At 31.6% G+C, this 14,679-nt stretch overlaps 1 protein-coding gene across 1 annotated transcript; it reads right to left on the bottom strand.

Annotated features, from left to right (window-relative positions):
* Positions 1-4,625: 4,625 nt before the first annotated feature.
* Positions 4,626-14,234, bottom strand: LOC131852203 (chondroitin proteoglycan-2-like). The gene is made up of 9 exons (XM_059202845.1): positions 14,208-14,234; positions 13,142-13,384; positions 12,338-12,586; positions 11,271-11,513; positions 10,617-10,868; positions 9,990-10,068; positions 7,058-7,224; positions 5,913-6,257; positions 4,626-5,165 (listed from the first exon to the last, which is right to left on the bottom strand). Exons 1-9 carry the CDS (start codon positions 14,232-14,234, stop codon positions 4,626-4,628), a joined length of 2,145 nt encoding a protein of 714 aa, XP_059058828.1.
* Between the last annotated feature and the right edge of the window lie 445 nt (positions 14,235-14,679).

Raw genomic sequence — 14,679 nt, 5'->3', positions numbered from 1 at the left:
TTGTACGCCGGTTTCTCTCCCTGGGGCCCTGAACCCCGGCCGACTATGCTTCTTGCCGGGGGTATGTTGCCATCTCCTCTCCTTAAGAGGGGAGATGAGAATTTTTGAAAAAAAAAAAATTATTTGCTCATAAAGTCTGTAATAGACCTACATGAATAAAGACATTTCGATTTGGTTTTGATGGTAAGTGGTAATAGTCGTCGGAAGTGTCAGGTTGACCGTCAGTTTATTTGCTATTTCAATTGCATTATTAATATTGTTTTTCTTTATTTAAATCCAAATTAGTATACCAATGATATTATTTACTACTAGCTTTTGCCCGCGGCTTCGCTCGCGGTAATTTATCCCCTTAAGGGTGGAATTTATCAAAATCCTTTCTTAGGGGATGCCTACGTCATAGTAGCTTTATGCGTGCAAAGTCTCAGCCCCATCGGTTTAAAATTGACAAAGTTTCATCCCCTGGGTAGAATTAATCAAAATCCATTCTTAGCGGATGCCTACGTCATAACATCTACCTGCATGCCAAATTTCAGCCCGATCCGTTCAGTGGTTTGCGCTGTGCGTTGATAGATCACTATGTCAGTCACCTTTGAGTTATATATATTTAGATATCAAAGTGCCTTACTATTGCAGATGCATACTCGATATTACAATTGCTTATCACCATATAATCATGTCAGATAAATGCTCGTAAATTTAATGTAAATTACACTCGGATTTTAATATTAAGTTAATCCAATATAAATATGAATTTATATATGTATATTTATAAATAAAAAAATAATTTTTCCTTTTTAAAATTATAATAATGATCGTCAATTTGTAGTAGATTTTGTAGAAAATCATCTGCGTACGTACCCATTTCTTACCTAGCCGCCAACAAGCCAGCTAAAATGTCATGCCTCTTATAATTTAGATAGATAGATAGATATTTTTTTATTTGTGTTAAAGACACACATACACAATGCACTGTAATATTAACAACAAACAAAAAATGATTACATTAGTCAGTCAACAAAATACAATACAATACAGGTACTAAAAAGAAAATGGCTTTTTTTTTCGGACTACTCTAATTCTGTTGGCCGCAGCTGGCCTTTACAGCTTCACCGGACGATAGGGGGCGAGTGCAGATGGCACTCCAAACCAAAGGAAGGACTTATGGAGCGGCTGAAGGCCAACTCCTGCCTGACAGATACGACTTTAGAAGAAAATGGCGTGAGTAACGTATGTGTGCATAGTCTATACACAAAAAGGCAGTACCACAGTGTATTGTTTGCAAACTACTGATTTTCAGGTACAATAATTATAATTTCAATGCCTAATTCCTTTCTACAACTGAAATACATCTTACAAAGTGAGGTGATTGGTGATTGAAACGAATTGAGAGCTATACGGATGGTATAAAATGAGCAAGTTAGGTCAATTGTGATTTGTTTTGTTTGATTTATTTTCTGCTGTGCCCGTGGTTACTCGCGTGAATTATATTTTATCAGAATAGCCTATGTGTTATTCTGATGTATAAGCTATGTCACTGGAAAGTTTCATCAAAATTCGTTCAGTAGTTTTTGCGTGAAAGAGTATATTTTAAATTAATAATGTTTAGCTATACCTACAGCATTTGTATAAAAATGCAATAGATACATTTCTTGCTCATTCCTATGCTGAAACTGCTGCTTTCCAAATACGTGATGCATTAAAAGTGCTTATATTTAGGTTTATTTATAATATACATATATCTTATATATAAAATTCTCGTGTCACAGTTTTCGTTTCCATACTCCTCCGAAACCGATTCTCATGAAATTTTGTGAGCGTATTGAGTAGGTCTGAGAATCGGCCAACATCTATTTTTCATCCCCCTAAATGTTAGGGGTAGTCCAACCCTAATTTTTTTTTTATTTTAAGGCAAAACAACGTTTGCCGGGACACCTAGTTTATTTATATTTTAAACTACTTATATATCCAGTGTTCGTCTGGTACAGGCAGCAGCAGGAAAAGTGATGATAAAATGAGACCAGTCGTGGCTTTGTATATATATATGTGTATTCTTATATTATTTACAGTAGTCAATGATAATAATAATATAAATGGAAATTATATAAGAAAAGAAGAGATTCGGTCCGCTATGACAGGATTCTTATTCTTCTGGTCCCATCGTAACTAGGCAACGGTTTTGCCGCACGATGATAGTAGATTTGCCACATACTGAAATGTTGCTTTTAGCTGGATATTTTAATATAGAAACTTCTAGAAAATATTTACAATTCGGGATATATTTTAAGACTATAATATTTACTTAAGTGATGTTTTAGATAGATTTAATAATTTTTAAATTTTATTGTAAGTTGTATACATTGTAGACATAAATTTAGTTTGTATATAATGTTCATTTATGTAATGTGTACAACAGTGACTATATTAAATACTAAAACAATATTTTGATATAAATATACACGTAATTTAAAAAAAATTACTCATATGATTTATACGATCATATTGTAGAAAATAAAATGACAATTAAATATTATTGTACAAAATTTAATATTTTTTAATATTTGTATTAATATTGTTTATTATTTACAAAATTTATTACATAAATAATTATACATATGTATCATTAGTAGCTTTTGCCCGCTAGGGGTGGAATTTATCAAAATTCTTTCTTAGGGGATGCCTACGTGAAAGTAGCTTTATGCATGCAAAGTCTCAGCCCGATCGTTTTAAAATTGACGAAGTTTCATACAAACTTTCATCCCCTCTTTTATCCCCTTGGGGGTAGAATTAATCAAAATTCTTAGATGATGCCTACGTCACAACATCTACTTGCATGCCAAATTTCAACCCGATCCGTCCAGTGGTTTGGGTTGTGTGTTGATAGATCACTATGTCAATCACCTTTGAGTTATATATGTTTAGACGTATAATTATTTATATAATACACCATGTATTTATACATAGTATTTATCAATATACATTTTAATTTATTAATAAATAAAATAAAATAAATTAAATTATATATTGATAAATATTGTATTATTAATCATTGAATGTTTTGTATTTATTAATTTATTAGTATTGGATTACTTTTTAATTATTATAAACTGTTGATCTTCTTAATATATATAATTCTTTTATAGTTGTGTTTATCATTTAACTCCTCTAAACGACTGGTACAACTTGGATGAAACTTTATGTGTGTATTTATTATGGGTTCCTGAATGATATTGAAACACAATTTGACTCTGCATAAAAACTCTGCTTAAATTCATATCGAATAGAAAGAAAGAAGAAAAATGAAAAATATTTTATTCAGTGCTTTTGAATTACAAGTTACAATATAAAAAACAAACAAACGAAAAAGAAAGAAATCAAATAAAATGTATATATGATTGAACCTAATGTAGTGTATATATAATTAAACCATGTAGATAATTAAAAATAAACATAAAATAATCATATTTTAGCCACTGAAATTTTTTTTTACTCTGCTTTAATGTATAAATTATCAAATTACCCCCTTGACAATCAAATTGCCCCCTGTAGGGCGTGGGCCCCACGTTGAGAAACACTGGCATAAATTATTTCCTAATAGCGTCTTTTGATAACCCACAATTTCAAATGCACACGCGTGTTACGGGTACAAACCCCCTAGGTCCATACAGCTATATACTTTTTACACAATCAGCATGGATACAATGATTGTTCTTAAAAAGTATGTCCCAATACTTTTCAACAGTTGATGACTCAAAAGAACGGCATCCAAGAGGTACGAGAACAAAGGACGGCAGGCGGACGGTCACTGTATATTTAAACTACTGTTGAATTATGTCCAGTGTCTATAAGGTGCTTTGCGAAATGCGATCTATCTGGTTTAATGTTTCTGAACACCGATAGATATTCTTTTAAATGAGTTTCGAAACTACGACCCATTTGGCCTGTAGATTTAGTTGCGAACGCGAATAAGTTAATTTAGTTATAAGTGGAATCAATCGCGATTACTAATTGAAATTAAATTTAAGTAAATATGTTAACTGAACTTTATTTGTTTTTAAAAAAACCCATTACCAACCGTTAGAACGTAATCCGCGTTTTAAATAAAGAAACACCTTCATTATCATTACATAGTATAAAACAAAGTCGCTGTCGCTGTCCATCCGTCCCTATGTATGCTTAAATCTTTAAAACTACGCAACGAATTTTGAAGCGGTTTTTTTTAATAGATAGAGTGATTCAAGAGGTTCATATGTGTATTACATATACACCAGGGCGAAGTCGGGGCGAGTAGCTAGTTACATAATGTAAAACAAAGTCGACTCCGCTGTTCGCTTGTATCTTTTAAATTACTCAACGGATTTTAATGCAGTTTCCACCAATAGATAAATGATTCAAGTATAATACATGTACATGTACGAAGCCGGGGCGAGTAACTACTCGCTAGTTCATGCATAATTTAAAAGCTACGCTCTTGTCGGGGGTGCTCTTGTCATTTATCTCACTATTTATTAAATAAAACATGATATTAATTATGCCAAATATATTTTATTATTTATATAACATTTTAATTAACTTATAAAAATATATTTACATTAAACAGTTAATAAATTCATATTTAACAACAATATTTACTGTTTTGACAGCTCGGCAATAAGCGAATCGACTTGGTCCAACGGGACATATAACCTCACACCGCTACCATCTGAAGTCCTCTGTATTTTGTTTCTTACACAACCCGCATTACATATAAAGTCGCAAGTCAAAGTGTTGGGATTGAAATGTAAACCTTCAGAGCATGTCACTAGGATTTCATTTTCTCCTTCGCAAATCCAGTATTTGTCGCAGTCGTCATCTGCCCATGGGAGTGGGTTGCATTCTTCCACGCATTTAGAGGGAGGGCTGGTAGGAGCTACAGTAGTAGTAGGAGTAGTTACAGCCTCTGTCGTATTAGTGGTTGCAGGCTGAGTACAATTAGGAGTGCTAGTTGTACTAGTGCTAGTTATAGCCTCTGTCGTATTAGGAGCTACAGTAGTAGTAGGAGTAGTTATAGCCTCGGTAGTGTTAGGAGCTAACGTTGTAGTAGTAGTAGTGCCTCCGCAACCACCGCCTCCTGGCGTGCAAGGAGGTCTGGTCGGTTCACATCCAGCATTTTGTGGCCAGTCGCATACCTGTTGAAGATACATAGACATAATAATGAATTTGAATTTAAAAATAAATATGTATTATAGTAAACATGTACAACATTTATTTGAAAAGAATACGAGGCGAATTTCTTGTCAGTTCTTCTCATCTCGAAATCTGTAACTGTACCGTCAGTTCGGAATGATTTGACATATCATAAGAGATTAGCCGGAACAAATAGACCGACAGACAAACTGACAAAAAATTTTAAAAGTGGTTTATGTTCCGTATTTATATTCATTATCCATGCAGTAAAAAACGGTTATTTCAATATTACAAACAGACTCCAATTTTATTTATATGTATAGACATAGATATAAATGTTTGTATCGTGCGAATCGAACCCACGACTATTATAAGATGGAGAATAGCGCACGATACACGCCAATTATTGTAGATATTATTCACAAGTTTGGACATATTTCTCCTAGTTATTTTCACCCAAAAAAGTACAAGTAGTCCTACTAAATTTAAGTTGATGAAATCTATGGGACAAATCTGCAAGAATATTTTTTATAGAAACAAGAAGTTATTAAATGCGTAAAGTCATAAAATTAAACTGAAAAACTCATTTTTGTGTAATTAGTTAAAAACATAGTTTATGTGATAATAATATAACAAATATTTCACCTGTAGAACAGGTGAATCATGTTCTTGGTATAATCTTTAGTCTATTTGCAGATATCATCGTCTTTTAAATAATAACTAAATACTTAAAAGGTAAATTATTGTACCTGCAGCACAGGATTGAAGTGAAGTCCGGCTGGACAATCTGTGATAACTTTCTCTCCGGACACGCAGTAGTAGAACTGGCCGCAGTCTTCAGCAGGCAGGAGCAAGCTTACGTCGGGACATACGGGGCAGCCGTTCGGTAGTCTTGCGTCCTCATCGCACGGTGCTTCTGTTTCACATGGCTCTTCTGTGGTAGTAGTACTGGGTGTGGTACTTGTAGTTGTGGTACTGGTAGTAGTGGTACTAGTTGTGGTACTGGTAGTAGTGCTGCCACCACAACCACCACCTCCTGGCGTGCAAGGAGGTCTGGTCGCTTCACATCCAGCACTTTGTGGCCAGTCGCATACCTGTATTTGGAAAACATATTAATATTTTAACAACTATATAGATATATAGATAAAACTTTTTTTACGTTAAAGGACACAAACTCAAGGTACAGTAATATAAAGAAAAAAAGTAAATGCATAACTACATTGGTAGGTAAACAAAATACAATATAGGTACAAAAAACGTGTGAGTAGTTAACCCGCGCAACTTTGTCCACATTACACTTACTTGACTTTTATCATTGTATCCGCCCAATTTACGTAATATTTTTTTAAATTATTCCCCATGTGTCATTCTGTTGTATAAACTATATAACTGTTAGGTTTCATCAAAATCCGTTTAGTAGTTTTTTAATGAAAGAGTAACAAACATCCATCCATCCTATCCATCCGTACTTCCAACTTTCGCGTTTATAATATTAATAAGACTAGTGAGATAAATAATATAGAACAATTCACACAGCGCCATCTAGTCCCAAGCTGAGCAGATATTGTGTTATGGGTACTAGACAACTGGTATAAATACTTAAATACATTTTTTGTAAATAATACAATATACATAGGAAACACCCAAACCAATACAAACAATCATACTCATGAAAACAAATGTATGTACTGTGTGAGGAATTGAACCCGTGACTAGAAGTAAAGTGCTGTACTAAATCGTTAGACTACCGAGGCCGTCAATTCTTGAAGAACTCATCATGTTACGCTGTACGTTACAGTTACTGAAAACAAAGCCTCTTATATACCTTTGTACCCTGTAATTTCACTGCTATATCTTACTCTTAATGATAGGTTATCCACAATAAATTATTTACCTGCAGGACAGGATTGAAGTGAAGTCCAGCTGGGCAATTTGTTATCACTTTGTCTCCGTGTACGCAGTAGTAGAACTGGCCGCAGTCTTCAGCAGGCAGGAGCAGGTGTACGTCGGGACATACGGGGCAACCGTTCGGTAATCTTGCGTCCTCATCGCACGGTGCTTCTGTTTCACATGGCTCTTCAGTTGTGGTAGTGGTACTAGGTGTGGTACTAGTACTGGTAGTGGTACTGGTACTAGTAGTGTTGTTTCCGCAACTGCCACCGCTTTCAGGGGTACAAGGTGGAATGGTTGGTTCACAACCAGCATTTTGAGGCCAATCACAAACCTGTAGAAGGAATTTTATTGTTATCAAATGGCTTTTGAATATGGTGAAGATACCAAAATATTTTTTTTTACCTTAATATTTTAACTTTATATTTATATAATATATACATATTGTATAGTTACTTAAATATATTAGTAAATTTAAAACAGTTCTCGCTAATATCCCACAACGCTTTCTGAAACCCTAAGGTTAGCTAAGAGAGAATGCCACACGACATTAAGCTCGCCAGTTGTACAAAAGTTTTTGTTCAATAATTAATTAATTAATTAATGGAAAACAAGTTGTCGGCTTAAAAATGATTAAAATTATTGCAACTAAAAATGTTAGATTAAACGATATGAATTAAACAAAACGGAAACGAATACGTCACAGATTAGTAAGATTAACAACGACTGAGGTTAATCGTATAGATACAAAGATTACGATGATTAACAACTTATTATCATAATGTTAATTATCATATATAAAAGGTAATTTGTTATCGAAAAAATTCACAAAAACAACGCAATTGACAGTTTTTAATGTATATATGGACGATTATAACATTGTACTTAGTTTTATCGCGACCTCCAACAAAGTTCGTCTTCAAACGATCGTGTACAGTATTGTCAACACAAGTTTCTTGCTCGTTCTTCTTGTGATGAGGCTGCGTTTCGAATGAGCGGCAGAATAAAAAAATATGACTATTCAATAGTGATTATATTAAGTTTATTTAAATAAAGATTATTTCTATTTCTATTTAATATAATGTAACATTAAAATCTACGAGTATATGAATTATTAGATATAATATAAAATATATACATAATATGAATACTAGCTGGCTCAACAGACTTTGCCCTATAATTAGGAATATTTCATTCGTACTATTCTAATGTTCTGCGCAATTTTCTTAAGTTTTTCTGTCATAAGTACCTTCTTCAGAAATAGCGAAATTGGTAGAGTCGTTCACGCGTGATGCCGTGATTAAGCGAAATGCAGATTAATTTTTATACATATATATCTATTATATACTAATATTATTATACATATAGAGAGAGGAAGTTTTTTTATGAGATTAGTAAACTCCGGCCTTATTTTAAGAATATAACAATACGAGTGATTTGTTTTGTTACTCAATTATGTGTTTACTTTGATTATAATGAATTCGTGTTAATTGCTTGTTCTTATTCACACAAAATCTTAAACAATTTTGAGCAATATCTATTTGATAAAGCAATAAGCAAGTTTCTTGGTGACTCTCTTTGGTTGAATCTGCATTCTGAATAAATTGTAAGATATTTCAACTCTATGTACTAGTACAAGTATGTATTATAATAAAATAACAACTATATAGCATTAATTTAACGATGTCTCTAACACAATTCACTTTAGCATTTAAATTACAACCAGTATATCCTGTGCTCAAAGACCGAATGCCGCGGCCTACAAAAACCCTCCCTTTTATACAGAGAAGATATGAATGGGGGTTATACGCAACTTGTTTAACGATATCGAGTAATAATGAAACTATCTTCTTTTAATATTTTTAATTATCAGATTTTTCGAATATCGATGTGAACCCTAACAAAATGTTAGAATAAAAACATATGACTATCCAAAAGTGCTTATTATTTGAACGATAATTTCAATAATTTTTTCTCCTATACGTATAAATAGTTCATCGATCATAATTAGTTAAGATTTTAGAGAAACTCTTAAGACCAACAACGGCATTTGAATTGCAATAATCAGAACAGATAAAGTTATCCTTTAATAACAAAATGTCTACTTATATTCACAATATTGTTTCGACCATAATCCATCATAAGTTTTGAGAGGATTAAATTTCTTGATGATATCTCTATAAATGACTCTTCGAAATGGCATTAAATATTATTTACTTATGTACGTACCTAAGTACTTTTGTGGAATTTGGGTTTCGTTGGCTTCGTCTTCTTATTTGTTTAATTTGTTTCTTAAACACCAATATTGCCACCTATATCCATTTGTAATTAACCAATCATCAAACTGTAATTAACTTACTACTAACTAGTAATTAACTATAAAGAAGCAATGTTGTAAATTTGTTTTATCACAATTTTCGTCTGTTTCTATTACTACCATTCATATACTATTAATATCATCGTCTACATAGGCTATATCACCACAATTATATTAATACCTATTTTTAAAATATTCATTCTGACCAAACTTACAAGATAACATTAAGCTATTATCACCATTATCATTAACTGTCTGTAATTCATTAGGAGATTATGATTTTATAGTTTATTTGCTGATTTACTGAATTTTAATCTTAATTCGGATTAATGATTACTTCATTATGTTACTGCTAAACAAAGTCTTCAATTTTATTTTTAATTAATTCTTAATAAGGAATATTTTTTACACAATGATAATTTCTGACTTCAATATTATTACGTCTCTTCAAAACTGTTACTACAGCTAAAAAAATTAAAAGACAACTTAAATATTATTATAATTAGTCTATATTAACGTTTGTTGTAATCTGTTTCATGAGGTAGATGACGAGGTTCATCATAAATGGTTGGTCATTTGTTTGATCAAAAATCTTCTCCAGAACCTATTTCAGGATCACCACTGCCTTCAATCTGCTCGCTGTCTTCAGTGCTTGATGAATTGTTTTTACAACCTGCTGCTTCGGGCCAATCACAAACCTATTTTGTCAAATAATTTGTTAGTACATTATCACAAGTTTATAGTACTACTCTATTAGATTCAATAATACATTTCTCAGCGTTCTTCTTGAACATAGGCGTATCATCACTTAAATTTAGGCACGATTCTTTAGGAGTAACAAAATTAGAGTTCTACGATTTATAAATTACAATCGTCACTGAATCATTTATTAGTTCTTTCAAGATATCCAACAACTCCAACTCTATAAAACTTATAATAATTTTTAGTCTGACGTTTAGCTAAACATCAGGCCGAATATAAGTTATCGTGATTTTTTTCATTTTCACTTTGAACATAGGCATCAACATCATCACTGTTATTTATGTCAGATTTACTATAAGATATCAGAAGGCAGAATTCTGTCTGTCATCTATTATGTAGACTATCATCACCCACATATGATTTTTTAAATGTTACTGAAAGAATTTGATACTCAAGTAACATACTGTACTATATTAATTATTTTCGATCAGGCTACTACAACTAACTCATTAATAATATATAAATTAGATATATAACCACAGACCTGCAATACGGGATTAAAATGTGTTCCAGGGCCGCATTCTCTTAACACTTTTTCCCCAAATACACAGTAATAGAATTTGTTGCAATCTGTTTCATGTGGCAACAGAAGATGTTGATCAAAATCGTGTGGACATTCGTTTGATATATCTTCTCCTGAATCTATCACAGGATCACCACTACCTTCAATCTCCTCGTTCTCTTCAGAACTCAATGTATTGTTTTGACAACCTGCGGCTTCAGGCCAATCGCAGATCTATATTATCATTGACAAAAGGGATTTTGTCAAATAAAATGAGATAAATATTAATGTGCGAGTTTTTTACTATTTCTTTGAACAAAGACTTACATCTTTATAAATTTTGCAGATTTTGTTAATAGTTATTAAAATCAGAAGTCTGTAAGTTAGAGCAGATCAGGCTATAATCATCACTTTGAGAGTATATGTACTCTTTTTTCGTAATATCTTTCAACATAGGCTTATCATCAGTTATAATACTGAAACACAGTGAACACTTGCTCAGTACTTGAGTCCTATATCAGTATTAAAATAATAATTTATAAGATCAAGTTTTGGAATAGATTCTATTGTTATTTAGTTAAATATACCTAACTCATCAATGGAATAAAAATTATGTAAATATATATGGCCACAGACCTGTAATGTTGGATTGAAATGCGTTCCATAACCGCATTCCCTTAACACTTTTTCCCCAAAAACACAATAATAGAATTTGTTGCAATCTGTTTCATGTGGTAACAGAAGATGTTCGTCAAAATCGTTTGGACATTTGTTTGACAGATCTTCTCCTGAACTTATATCAGGATTACCACTACCTTCAATCTCTTCAGAGTTCAATGTACTGTTTTGACAACCTGCGGCTTCAGGCCAATCGCAGACCTATATCACCATTGACAAAAGAGATTTGTCAAATAAAATTACCTAGATAAGATAATGTACGAGGTTTCTTTACTAAATTCCTGGAACATAGGCCTACCATCTGTGTGATTTAGGCATAATTTTTAAGAACTGTCAATGTTTAAATCTACAATTTATTGGCTACAATGACCACTTTTACAGTATTTGTATTCTTTTATCAAGATTTCTTTCAACATAGGCTTATCATCACTTTGATTTATATGAAATTTTGTTACGAATTCTAAAAATCTGTAATTTTAGGATCTATCCTCATGTTATATATAGATGTATATATATATATTATATCATAAATATCGCTTAATACTAAAGCGAATATTTCCTCGTAAGAACTTTAAGTAAAGTCTACGAGTATGTAATAAATTCTTGTAATTCTAATATTGTACTTATCTATAGAATAAACTTAATGTTATCTTCTAATGTTCAAGATAATATTTTAATACATGTTTATCACCCGTTCTATTTATATAGAGTGTTACTACTAATTTATCAAAAGTTGAAATTCCGTAGCATATACGTTTATAATCGATACCTATATTAGATGCTGAAGGTACAAATAATAAGCTAATATCATCACTATTATCATCGTTGTTGACAACGGTTTTGAATTATTATATACTCTGATATTTTTCTTAAAATCATTATTAGGGTAAAATTTTGGAATAGATTCTACATCTCTATTAATAGGAACTTCTATAGCTACTCTAATAGATTTAAAGACTTACTCACTTATCTATTTCGATGGTAATCTAAAAATTAGATACATGTTCTTTACAACAAACACAGACCTGTAATGTAGGATTGAAATGTGTTCCGGGACCACATTCTCTCAATACTTTTTCACCAAATACGCAATAATAGAATTTATTGCAATCTGTTTCATGTGGTAGCAGAAGATGTTCATCAAAATCGTATGGACACTCGTTTACATCTTCTCCAGAACCTATCTCAGGATCACCACTACCTTCAATCTCATCATTTTCTTCAGAGCTCAATGTACTGTTTTGACAACCTGCGGCTTCAGGCCAATCGCAGACCTATATTATCATCGACAAAATAAATTGTGTCAAATAATTCGATAAAATATTACCATCTATTATTAAATAGTTTTTCTCCGCATTTATAATGAACATAGGCTTACCATCAGCTCGGTTTAGGTTCAACTTAATACCAAACGTATTTGTTTATGGGCTAGATTATCCAAATTAGAAGTCTACCATTTTAGGCTATAATTACTAGCTTAGCTTTATTTGTACTTGTCTTTTAAGATTTTTTGAACACAGGCATATCATCACTTTATTTTTTTAATTTATTTCCAAATATAAATATTACAATATCTTCTTTGATGGTTCACATTGTAATTTTTGAAATATATTCTAAATGCTATATTATGTTGCTTTTAGAATTCTATTTTACAAAATGGAGATAATGAAATAATTGAAATTTGTCTAAACATTCACAAGGTATCAACTTTTCAATTTGTAACTACAAATTTAATGTACAACATTTCTTTTTTTAATTTAACCATTTTGTTATGAACTCTAATTTACGATTAAAATATTACGTACAAGTTTATTATTATAACTACAGACCTGCAGTATTGGATTGAAATGTGTTCCGGGACCACATTCTCTTAATACTTTCTCACCAAATACACAATAATAGAATTTGTCGCAATCTGTTTCATGTGGTAACAGAAGATGTTCATCATAATTATCTGGACACTCATTTGTTACATCTTCTCCAGAATCTATATCAGGATCACCACTACCTTCAATATCCTCTTCAGAACTTGCATTACTTTTACAACCAGCGGCTTCAGGCCAATCACATACCTATATTATCGTCGACAAAAAAGGTTTTGTCAAATAATTCGATGCACTCATTAAGCAGTTATCATCGCAATCTCTTTGAACATAGGCTTATCATCATTATGTTTACTTATTTAATTTTTTCATATGTATAATCCATAGCATAGCATTTAAAATAGGCACAACCCTTTAAGAATCATCAAAATCAGAAGACTTCAATACATAAACTATTATCATCACTTTAAGATCAGTTGATTCGGGAACCGGTAATTGTTAACTTACATCTAAGATCTTTTTTGAAACAACATTTATATTTTGTAAATTATGAATGCAAATAACTACTATATTAAATTATATATCTGTAATTTAATATTAATATAGAAATGTCTTTGCACAATATTAAATAGATCTACAGAGAATTAATGAGTAGTAATTTCAAGAATAAATAATTTTTAAGTTTTTACTGTTTAACATTTCTTTTAAAGTAGTATTATAAGTTTAATTTGCTTTGATTAGAAACGGTAAGTATAATAATAAAAAAATTGCTACAGCTTATAGGCTATAATCATAACATTAAAACCTTAAAAATGAAGCATGAAGAAATGATTGGACCCTGATTAAAGCACTTAAAATATCACACAGAATAAGTTTAACTGTTGGCGACCGACCGCCGAACTCTTTTGATATTGTTAAATATAGTTTTGAAGAGTTCTTTTTTATATATCATGTTATTTGATATACTTAACTTTATTGTATTATTCTCTAATTGTCTTTTGGTTCGCAACTGTATTTAAATATATTTCACTATCATATTCTATACGTGTTTTCATCATTTATACATCCATACAGTCCACAGATCCATCCACATTAACATTTCATTAAGTTCTTTTAAATTTTCAGTATATATCATAAGCTCATTAGTATTAATAAAAAGTTTGAATTCTGTAGTTTATACACATTAATAATTGCCTACTTATAATTAGTAGTTTATAACTTAAATGATGTTAAGATACATTATGTGGGTAATAAATTTTTAGTCACTAACGGAGATAGCTTTGTTGCAAACTGCAATTATTTATTTCCACGTAATTCTGAATTATAATCACCTTTAGAGGTTCAATCGCAATTATTTTTAACACAGGCTTATCATCACTGATTTATTTGATATTTTGAAACGATTTGTTAATAATAAAGTCATTCATAGGTTTAAATAATCATCATTTCGCCACTGACAGGGAAGTTCAACACCACACGCTGAAATCTAAGTGGTCTCGGATGGTGCGGTCTCAGAGGAGCATCCTCCCGCGTATTCTTAGATC

The sequence above is a fragment of the Achroia grisella genome, unplaced genomic scaffold (assembly GCF_030625045.1).
Source record: "Achroia grisella isolate CSIRO2021 unplaced genomic scaffold, CSIRO_AGI_Agris_v1 utg841, whole genome shotgun sequence".
Lineage (NCBI taxonomy): Eukaryota > Metazoa > Arthropoda > Insecta > Lepidoptera > Pyralidae > Achroia > Achroia grisella.
This window is presented reverse-complemented; position numbering and strand designations above follow the sequence as displayed.